We start from the raw sequence: 11,208 nt of genomic DNA on the forward strand, positions 1-11,208 counted from the left end.
AGGTTGTCACAGTTTGAGCTCCCCATGTTATACAGCAAACCCCCACTGGCTGTCTGTGTCACACATGGTAATGTATTGTTTCAGAGTTACTCTCTCCATCTGTCTCTCCCTGTAGTGCCATCTTTATAACATTAAAGTCCTGTCCGGTATGCGTTTGTATCTGTTTATGGACTTTGTATATTCTCTTTCAGTGATTATCTGTTCTTGTGCCAGTGCCTCGGTGGTTTATTTACCATAGCCTTTCTATGTAATTCTTTTTATTTCTCTCCAGTTAATTCCCTACCTCCACCCAGGGACAGGGGAGCCTGATGGGCTGCCGTCTCTGGGGTCACACAGAGTCGGACACGACTGAAGTGACTTAGCAGTAGCATCCAGCCTCTTTGCTTTCTTCAAGTCCTATCTTTTACTCTCAGTAGACAACTATGCCTTATACTCAGGTTAACTAAAAAGTGTGGCCATTCCCTGTGAGCTTTAGCACCCCTCCACACAGACAGTGCTGCAGCTTTTCGTGTTTTCCTCATCCTGTGCCTTTGAGTTATTCCCCTCCCATCAGTCATTCTGCCCCGGCTTCCCCCTTAACTCTTCAGACTGTCTTTCTCAGAAGACCTCTCCTTCAGCCACAGCTTACTCGAGTCTCCTCTATTCCAAAAAACCTTCTCTTGGCTTTGCTAGTTTTCCAAGCTACATCCTCTTACCATTTTTTCCCCTGATATAATCATTTAACAGTAAGTCTCCTTCACTGTCCCAGCTTACTTGCTGCCACTTACTCTTCGGAGCCCTGCTTTCTGTCCCACCCACTTGGTTGAAATTTGTATAACAAGGTCAGAGATAACCTCACAGTCACCAAATTCAGTGGCCGTATATCTCTTTATCACCCTTAAACTCTGCAGCATTTGACATGGTTGACTACCCTCCCCCTTGTCCCTGCCACTCGTCCATCCCGAGCATCTCCGTGTCTGGCCGCCGCCTCGTCCCCACTCTGGCACCCGTTCTCCTGCGGCACGTCAGTCTTCAGTGAGCTGAACTCCGTCCTGCAGCTATCCTGTCAGTGACTGCACCCACACACGCAACTCCAGATTCCTAGCTCCTGGGCGCTTAGAGTCTGGCACTGAATTTCCAAGCTGCCTTTGGGAGACCAATTTAAGAGGTCATTGTGTCAGTCCACACAAGGGAAGATGAAGGCCTGGTGGGAAGCAGTGATTAAGAGGAAACGATTTACCGCCAACTGGAAGTTGCTTTACTGTAGCACAGGGTTTCTCAAGCTTGGCTGTGCATTACGATCCCCAGGGGAATTAAAAGTCCTGATGCCAAGCCGCTCCCAAACCAGTCGAATGAGAATCTATGAGGATAGCTCCCCAGTGATTCCAGTATAGCCAAGTTTGCAAGTCTAGAACAGGGTGAGAGAGGTGAGTCTCGAGTGGCTCCCACTTTCCGGCTTTGATAGGTGGGCGGTGGGCGTCTGGGTCACAGAGGTAGGGATTACCAGAGGAGGGAAGGGCCAGCTCGGGGCCAGAATGTGGCTTCTGTTTGGATTGGTTGAGTTTGAGCTGCCTGGGACATCTAGGGTGCGGTCCCAAAGGTCCTTGAATTTCTCTGAGCCAGGTCTCTCCTGCCGTTAGTTTCCCGGGTCTGCACCGCCACGGGAGGGTCTAGTCCCGCGCCCTGTGGCGTGAAGCGCGCATGCCGGGATTCAGCCCGCCCTCCCAGCCATCCCTTCAAGCCCTCTCTCCTATGGCGCCCCTCGCCCTGCCAGCAGGGTTCCCTCAGTGTGCCGCCTCCGCGTCTCTTCTCAGGCTGTATCCCCGAGAGGCGTTCCCTGCCAGACTCTCCCCACATCTCGTGGCCTCACTCCCCCTCGCTTATATGTGATTTGTGGACAAGACTGGTTGAGGGTTGGAACTGCCTCCTCCAGGCTGACATATGGGGGTCACCAGATTCCGGGACAGTGTGCATCGCCCCTTGCCCGGTGGCTCTGTGCTGACGGTCTGGTTGCAGACCTGTCAGCTGCCAGCCTAGTGGGCAGGGAGCATGTCTTTTTCCTTCTCCCAGAGTCAGGAAGGGTGGGATCCACTGCCTTCAAGCCGGGTGCTTAGGAGAGAGATAATTCTCGGGCCTGGTGGGGACAGGATGGGGGTTGGGGGGCCGGATGCATATGAGGACCTCCAGCAGGGGGTGGAGAATTTGACAAAGGCCCTCGGGCCGTTCCCATGTGGCTCCTGCAGGCTCAGGAGGCTCAAAGAGCAGGGCTTGGGGAAGGATTCACGGGGGCTTGTCGCCCGCCACACCTGGCTCACAGAGACTGCTCTGAAGCCCACAAACCTGCTGTAAGAGCCAGGTGGGCAAAGGGTGGAGGCGCAGTGACCCGTGATGCCAGGAGTGGAGACTGGCTCACTGCAGACCTGAGGCCCTCCGGCCCCAGCAGGGGCAGCAGGACGTGCCCCTCCCGGGTGGGGGCTCCTCTCCCCACCCATTCCCACTCTGTCACCCTCTCATCTTCCCCAACCTCTTCCTGTCTTCCCTTTCATCCAGGCTGACGGGAACTGCCCTGTAGAGATCCATCTGCGTTCAGACCCAGATGATGCCAGAGCTATGACCGGGCCTGCAGGCGTGGCGCCCAGGGGAAGTCAGCCATGGAGCAGCCCCCGGAGGAAGCCCCTGAGGCCCGGCCAGAGGAGGAGAAAGAGGAAGCGGCAAAGGCAGAAGGAGCCCCAGAGCTCAACGGGGGACCAGAGCACTCACTTCCTTCCAGCAGCTACACAGGTGAGGAGGGGCCGGGGACGCAGACAGAGTCAGGACGGGGAGCCTGGCCCGCCGCAAACAGTGTCATCGTGGGGGGCAGGGGAGCAGGGTGGCTAAGGGCCGGAGCCAGGCAGCCCGGGGCCACACCCTGGCTCTGCTGCTCATCAGCTGCAGGATCTTGGGCGAGTTGTCTCCCTTCTTCCTGTAGAACATGAGTTATAGCAGGTGTACAAGCAGGCTTTTGTGGGAATTGAACGAGTTAGCGTTTGTAATGCGTGTGCTGTTGATATTCCACCTCTCATACTACAAGGGGCCCAGCACAAACGTGTATCAGCATCATCCAGAAAGATCACCTGTATGTGTGATGATTAGGATTAGACAGAATACACAACTCAGTTCATCTGGTGCTAGTGACACGTCGTCAGGGTGCTTTGTAATTTGGCAGATGCTAAGCAGTTAGTGAGAATGACCGGAATTAATAGTACTTTTGTGCAGCCAGGCAGATTTTAGCTTCTCTTGCCTCACTTGTTGGTTCCCCGGTGTCTTCTGCCAGCATCAGTGCAGACGCCTTCCTCTGGTACCTTGTGCCGCTCCGTCATCCTCCTCCTCTCATCGCTGTGATGTTGGGTCCACCGCTAAGGTCTCCCGGATGCCCCCTCTCAACCCCTGGCTCTCCCTGCTGCTGATGCCGCCCCTTCCCTCGCCACCTCACCCCAGCTCTCTCCCGCCCCCTCCACCCGAGTGCTGCTACATTCACTGATCCTTGCTCCCTTCCCGCAGAGGGAGCTCTGGGTCAGTAGAGGATGTGCTGCCCAGAGGGGCATCCCGACCTTGCTCCTGGTTTCAGCTGAAGGGGATTCCGACTGCAAGTGGTGACGTGGGCAGAGGAGCAGGCTGGCCCCACAGAGATGGCTCTGGCCCCCTGGGTCTGCATGGGGAGAAGGAGGCGGATGGGGTCTGGAGTTGAGGCAGGGCAGATGGGGGCTGTTGAGGTCGGACTGGCCCCCCGAGACTCAGCTACAAGAGGCCTGGATCCCTGGGTCACACTGCTCTGAACCTGCACAGCAGGAGCCCGGCTTTTGCAGAGGTTCCTCCTCCTCGGGGCACAGGGTGGGGCAGGGCAACTGGAGAGCCATCATCCAGTCCCTCCGGTCCCACCAGACACCCAGGCATGAGGGAAGTACGCTGCTGTGACTTCAGGCTCCGAGAGAGGGTGTCCCCCCACCCCCAGGGTCACCTGCTCCCTGCTGGGTGGCTGGTACCTGGGATGGCTTTGCAGAACAACCTTCCTCAGAAGAGAGGACTGGCTAAACCTGCAGCTGTCCGTCCTGCAGAGCTAACGGCCCACGCTGTCTGAACTGGAGACAGGCCCGGAGGGTTAGGAGGCAGAGGGGAGCCACTGGGGGCGAAGAAGGAGTGAGAGCTGTCACCAACGACACCAGGGGGGAGAGAGGGGAAGAGAGGGCCTCGGGTCGGTGGCCTCACGGCCTACCTGGCCCACACCCTCCCTGGGCACGGAGAAGTTACCAGCGTGGTGTCTGGTCCCGTGGTTCCTGCACACCTTGGGGGACCGTATCCCCAAGTGGTAGCCTGTCCACATGCAGAGCAGCGTGCAGTAGCCGGTGCAGAAGCAGGCGAGGCAAGTGAGGTGATGGAGTCTTGGGGAGCTGGTGGGCTTCCGGGCACACAGGGAGGTGTCTGAGGCAGAATTTGCCCAGCCGGTCTCACAGTGCTCTGTACGATGTGGCGTTTAGTAGATTCCGTGTATCAATAAATGGATGACTTGGTAGTAGAAAGACCTACTTGTTCAGTAATTGAAACAGGAGGGGATTGTTTAACCTAATCACTCAAGTGAAAGCCATAGTATATAAAATTCTACAAGGCAAGCCTCCCACCAGAAAAGCGGGAGCAGGCAGTTGACAGTAGGACAGACAGACAAATGGCCAGAAAAGAAGAAACATTTCTCAGTCTACTAGACAGCCAAGACGGACTCTTCAGATGAGATGTTATTCAGCGTGTGAGTTTGGTGGCGTGTGAGTTTGGTGGCGAGGACCGGGCTGGCCTTGCAGCCCCCAAGGCAGGGAGGGTGTCTTGGCGGTGCAGGCCAGCACTTCTGAGCGTGTGCTGCTTCGCTCCTGCGGCTTCTCTTTTAGCCAGTGTATCCAGTGTAAATACTTGCTCAGGGTGCACAGATATTTCCACACTCATCCACAGCCACGGCGTTCATGATAGCAGAAAATTGGAAAGCGCCCATGTGTGGGGAGCTGGTTATGTAAACTGTGGGAGAGCCGTGCAGTGGGGTGCCGCGCGGTCAGTAGGAAGACTGAGGTGGGTCTGTATACACTGACAGGGAAGTAAGCTCCCAACTGCTTGAGGATCCCACTGTTTAAAAATCCTCATGTACCTCGGAAGGCACTGGAAGAGAACAACCAGAGGACTGGGGGCTGCTCGGAGGGGTAGGATTGTGGCGGCGGGGTGGGGGGGGCGGGGTCTGTCACGCGCCACATGTGTGCCCTTATATGTTTTTCCCAGCAAGCCTGCAGCAGTCTCATAAAACTTAAAAAGCAAATGAATCGCTTTCTTTAAAAGGGTGAAATAAACTAGTTGTTGTTTTCTTAAAAAAAAAAACAAAGCAGCCAGCAGGTGAGGGGCCCAGGGAACAGAGCTTCTTGTGTCAGGGATCCCAGCACCCAGGGCAGGAGCCCCAGATCTACCAGTCTGGACCGTGGGCCTCTGGAGAGGGCCTCACCTCTCCAGTCTCAGTCTCTTCACCCTTTAAGGCTGCGTCCTGGAACTTCCCTGGTGGCCTCGTGGTCAGAATTTCTGGCTTTCACCATAGTGGCCCAGGTTCAATCCCTGGTCGGGGACGCTGCGTGGTGCGGCCAGAAATCCTGCCCATCTCAAGGGCTGGCAGGTGAGGAGTCACGGTGGCATGTGACCAGCCTCGGGTGTGCCAGCACCTGCCGGTTCCCTGTTCCTCCCATGAGTCTGTGACTTTGGCCTCTGGAGTCCCCTCAGGGACCCAAGAAGATGAGGCGCCGTCTCAAGCCCTGAAACAGCAGGCAGGCCGCATAGTTTGGCTCCCTCTGACCCCCCCAGAGATTCTGCGCTGATGCTGTGCACCTCTGTACTGAGCTCAGCATCTGCCAAGCACCCCCGCTTCCAGGAGGTGGGCAGGACGGGCCTCACGTGAGCACTCAGCAGCGAGGACGCTTGCGTGCCTGAGTCCTCCGCCGGCGGGGGCGCTGAGCCAGCCCTCACCCACCTCTCCCGCCCCCTCCCCTCTGGCGGCAGTGACGAAACCTCCCAGTCACGCCCAAGGGGGAGGTCAGGGGTCTCCGCGCGGGACTGGGGGAGACAAGAGTGTCCTTCCTCCTGGCCTCGGCACTTCCTCTCACTCAGCAGTGCCTGACGGGGGTCCGCAGGGGCTGGCCATCCAGGGGAGGGCACGGCTGGGTACCTGCTCTGAGGAGCCCACAGGCCAGGCGAACAAGAGACTGCCGGGTCACCCAGCCCCAGAGTTCCACAGAACTGGCCCTGTCTTCAGAAGCTGTTTGCTGTGGGGGCTCTGCCAGCAAAGTAAATAGACAGGGCTGTTCCCTCTGGGCCGCCCTTCCAGCTCTAACAACAGCATGCCTCCAGCGATGGAGACTAGATAGGCAGGCAGGGGGAGCGATGACGTGAGTAAGGTCAGTCGTGTCTGTTTGCTGAACTTGTAATCAGAGATGGTGCAACTGATACTTCACTCTCTGCGCGATGGGGCTACTGCTTATGCTGAGTCCAAACACTCCAGTAATACACTCGGCAGTGACTCATCTCCTCACTGATCCTAGTCACAAACTATTGATTAGTAGTTATGAACACAAGTACACACACGCACGCACACGTAGGTTTGGGTGGTCATCCAGTGCAGGGGGTCAGAGCTCAGCCCTGGGGGTTCTGAGCTATAATTCTTAGTCTGCCACAGTGTTAGGGTTCTGTGGAGAAAGAACCAAGAGCGAGTGTGTGTGTATGTGTGTGTGTGTGTGTGTGTGTGTAGAGAGAGAGATTTATTTTAAGGAATTGGATCATGTAATTATGACGACTGGCAACTTGAAATTCTGCAGGCAGGCCAGCAGGCTGGAGGCCTGGGGGCAGTGATGATGGCACTCGAGTCAGAAGCAGCCTGCAGGCAGCATTCCTTCTGCCTTGCGGAGGCCTTGATCTCGTTTTCCTAAGGCCCTCAGCTGACCGGCAGGGGCCTCTCACATGTGGGGAGTCCTGATTTAAATATCAGTCATATCAAAAAATACCTTCACAGTAACATGTTAGACTGGATTTGACCAAAAACTTGATTTCATGGGTACCTAGCCTGGCTGAGCTGACACAGAATTAGCCACTGTCAGCGCGTCACCTAGCCTTCTGAGCCTGTTTCCTCATCTATGAAAGAGTCTTGAAGAAGACCTGCTTGAAGGGTTGATGCATGGGTCACGTGAGGCTGATGTGTGAAGCGTCCAGTGGCTGTCCTGACACACTGGGCGTGCACTGACAGAGGGTGTTGTTGCCTCAAACACGCAGGCCTTGCAGGGGTTCTTGGATTCAGGGTCCAATCCCAGTCCTGCCATGTACTGCACAGGTGACCTTGGACAAAACCTGTAACTTCCTGGGCCTCGGTCCCCTCATCTTTAAATGGTGGCAGTTACTGCCTCCCAGGGTGGTTTGAAATGATGTTCATGCTCAATTGCTCAGTCCTGCCAGCTCTTTTGTGACCCCATGGACTGTGGTTCGTGAGGCTCCTCTCTCCCTGGGATTCTCCCACTGGGAGATCACGGGTGGGCAAGGAGCCTTCAGAAGTGGGTCCCTTGAGTGGGGAACACTCTGCCATTATCACTTTTGGGTAGGATATGGTGACGATTGGAGAATAAACTTTTAAGCCAGGTGGTGAATAGGGAAGAAACAGAACCTTTGTCTTTGGAAAGCTCACCATGAGGTGCCAGGAATACCCCAACACACCGGTTCCCCACAGCAAGACCTCCCCTGCAGGATACGTGCACTCCGTGCATCCCCGCCCCTCAGCTCCCCGGCCCCTTCTGCCGTGTGTCAGCTCCTCGTGTTCTCTTACCCCCTCAAACCGGCAGGGTCTGGGGGCTGGCGCTGTCCCATCACTCCTGCCCCAGGCCTCCGTGCCTCCCCGTGGCCTCCCACCACCTGGCGGGGAGCAGACGTACCGGGGCACTGGCGCTACCCTGTGCCTGTCTCTCCCCAGTCCAGTTTGCAGCTCTCCTGAGTGCTCCCTGCCACCCCTGGGATACTCACTAGGGCCTCTCCCTGCCGTCCAGAGATTGCCTGCGTCGCTGGTACAAGGGCTTGGCACCTTGGCTTCTTCCAGGCTGAGCAGGGCAGGCGGAGTAGGGGTGCCCAGTCTCGTTCAGAGCTCTCCCAGCCTCACAAGCAGAAGACCCTCCACCTCTGTCTTGGTTTCTGTGAAGCCGTGGAGAAGAGGAGCCAGCAGCCAGAGGAAGGAGAAGGCCTGGCCCCTGCCATGTGGGCACAGGCTTGAGAACTGCAGAACCTTAAGTCCCATCCTCACGGAAGCGGATTTACACAGCACCGCCAAGGTCCAGGAGCTTCTCTGTTAACTCCTATGCTCCTCACCATGACTCTAGACAGACGCTGCTGTCAACTCCATTTGCAGAGGGGACAGGCCCAGGGCACAGAGCTTAGGTCTGAGCCTTGGACCCTGACCTGAGCTGCCCATAGGGCTCTTGAGTCCATTCTCACCCCCGACACCAGGCCTGCTGCTTCTGAGAACCTGGAACCAAGTTGGGGGTCGTCCGAAGCCCTGACCTTTGAGCCCAGAGAGGGGAGCGGTCACGTTCCCTGACCCCCTCGCCCAGCAGCAGCTCCCCTGCAGGCCTGCACCTCGCTGCCTGCCCCGCCGCCAGCCAGCCTTGCCGCTCGCTGCCTTGGGTCCTGGTTTCCTCACCTCCGCTGATTGAGGGCAGGGTCCAACTTCAGCTCTGTGCTCAGCAGGTGCACAGCAAATGTCTGTTGAGTGAAGAGAGAGGGTGACATTGCCACAAGCAGTGCCAGCAGCAACCAAGTGACCAGACGCCTGCCAGCCCTCCAGGGCCACAGCGGGGACAAGGAAGCACCCCTCTTCATGGGGAGGTGGGAACAGCCTGGGGTGATAGGTCACTGTGAACCCAGGTTCGGTGCAGGAGGTGGCCTTCGAGATCCAAAGAGAATGTGAGTAGAGACGTGCCGAGGCTAGCAGGGGAGGCAGACGTGCAAACCACAAAAGCAACACCGTTTACAAGAAGTGCCAGAAAGCGAACACGCACACAGACCACACAGATCGGGAGGAAGTGCCGGAAACCCTCCCTGCCGCATCTGCGCAGGTCTCCACAGAGCCTCGTCACGTGTTGTCTCGTTTTTCTCCCAGCAGCTGGTGACGTGAATCCCATGCCCTCCAGGAGTGGCGGGTCCTGCCCAGCCCCTCCAGCCAGAGGGCACTGAGGCCCAGGCACCCAGGCGGCTGGAGGACCCTCAGTCCAGAGTCGCGGGGCACCTGCCCTACGTCCAGCAGCAGCGCCCCGGCAGACGGAGGCCCTGCCCTGTGGCCCTTATGTCCTGACGGGGGCGCCCAACTCTGAGTGCACTCAAGGGTCCCTGAGACCGGAAGGGCTGCCTCCCCCAGGCCACCCGCCCCCCGAAGTGAGCACCCCTGTCCTCAGGCTGAGCGGCACAGCTGCAGCCTGTGGAGCGCCTGGCCTCTGTGACCGGCCCAGCTTTTCAGGAAGCAGGGGCTGTGTCACCCCTACCCTCACAGCCGGGAGGCAAGCAGCTGCTACAGGCTGCCGTTTCCTTCTCCCAGGATCTTCCCGACCCAGGAATTGAACCTGTGTCTCCTGCGTCTGCTGCACTGGCAGGCAGATTTCTTTACCACTGGCCCACCTGGGGAGCCCTGTTTGTTTGGCGCATCAAGTCCAGTGGCGGCATGCAGGGTCCTCATGGCCGCCCTTGGGCTGTCTCTCTAATTGTGGCTCTCGGGCTCAGTGGTTGCAGCACCCCGCTTTAGTTGCCCCGCGGCATGTGGGGTCTTAGTTCCCCGGCCGGGGATTGAACTCATATCCTCTGCACTGAAAGGCAGATTCTTAACCACCAGGAAAGTCGCAGGAGTCAAGATCTTGTGCAGAGTGACCGTACTGTAGAGAGGGCAGAAGGCAGCCCGGAACACGTTACGTCTGGGCTGACCACCATGGCTGGGGTCTCCCTGCAGCACCGTCTGCTCCCAGCTCCTCTGCTCTGGGAATTTGGCCCCTGCCTCTGAGGAGGGTGCGCATTCATCAGGGAAGAAGGCAGAGGATGGCAGGCTGTCAGGCTAGCCTGGCAGAGGAGACGGGCTACCCGTGGCATCACAAAGTAGCGTTGTGCTGGGGCTCAGTCAGACCCCCTTGCCGGGGAGGGCTCTTTTCTGAGCGTCCGAGGAGGCGTTCAGGAGAAGGGCCCCAGCCCTCCTTAGTGAGTCAGCCGGCAGCACTAATACCCCAAAGCCCCCCGTGGCCAACTGCTTTCCTCACTGAAACTCTCAATCCGGGGCTCAGACGTCTTTGCCTTTATTAGTAATAGGAAAACACTCAAGGAAGTTCAGCCTGCTGCCCGGTCAGCGTAACTGAGACTTCTGCTTTTTCTGCTCAGTCAAGCAAGAAATTTTGTGGGAATGAGCTTGAGCTTCTTGAGAGACTCTTCACAGCATCTCTGGAGTCCATGCAGGAATCAGACTTCTGGGGTGGGGGCACTTCTGAAGCCCCCGCAAACCATGCCGCACACTGTCCCCCATGGGCCCACCCCGTGGAGCCTTGTAAACCAGGGAGCCACTTCCTAAGGACAGTCTAAGAGAATCTGTCTGCTTTTTCCCTCTTGCTGCCCTCCTCCCAAAACACAGCCATCCCCCATGCCCTCTCTCCACCAGTGGTGAGTCTGCCCAGGCAGGCTCAGACTCGGCCAGATAGTGAGCAGAATTTCTGGAATACCTTCAGGGTGTCAGGTCTGGGGGAAAGGCTTTGGACACATTCACCCTCCTCCCAGAGAAGCTGTCATTAACCCCACATTCTAGGTGAAGAGACTGAACCTCGGAAAGGTTGACTCCCAGAGGTCACATAGCCCTTAAGTGGCTGAGCCAAGATTGTGATTCATAGGTGTCTTCTCACCACCTATGCTCCCTCAAGGGCTCTGGTCACCTCCCCAGGTCCCTAGGCCTGGCAGGAGGTGGAGCCACTGTGTGTGTATCTGCAGACCTCGCCCCGTGCTGTGTGTCCGCAGACCTCACCTTGTGTTGTGTGTCCACAGACCTCACCTTGTGTTGTGTCTGCAGACCTCACCCCATGTTGTGTGTCTGCAGACCTCGCCCCGTGTTGTGTGTCCGCAGACCTCACCCCGTGTTATGTGTCTGCAGACCTCGCCCCGTGTTGTGTGTCTGCAGACCTC

General features: G+C 57.4%; 1 protein-coding gene across 1 annotated transcript in view; it reads left to right on the forward strand.

Annotated features, from left to right (window-relative positions):
• Nucleotides 1-11,208, forward strand: part of PPARD (peroxisome proliferator-activated receptor delta) — a 110,751-nt gene that overhangs the window by 69,003 nt on the left and 30,540 nt on the right. The window contains exons 3-4 of the mRNA XM_010848725.1: nucleotides 2,530-2,760; nucleotides 11,150-11,208. Of these exons, the coding sequence (XP_010847027.1) occupies nucleotides 2,631-2,760; nucleotides 11,150-11,208 (189 nt within the window). The 5' untranslated portion in view covers nucleotides 2,530-2,630. The remainder of the gene's footprint in view (nucleotides 1-2,529; nucleotides 2,761-11,149) is intronic.

Source organism: Bison bison, unplaced genomic scaffold, assembly GCF_000754665.1.
Source record: "Bison bison bison isolate TAMUID 2011002044 unplaced genomic scaffold, Bison_UMD1.0 scf7180017864270, whole genome shotgun sequence".
NCBI lineage: Eukaryota > Metazoa > Chordata > Mammalia > Artiodactyla > Bovidae > Bison > Bison bison.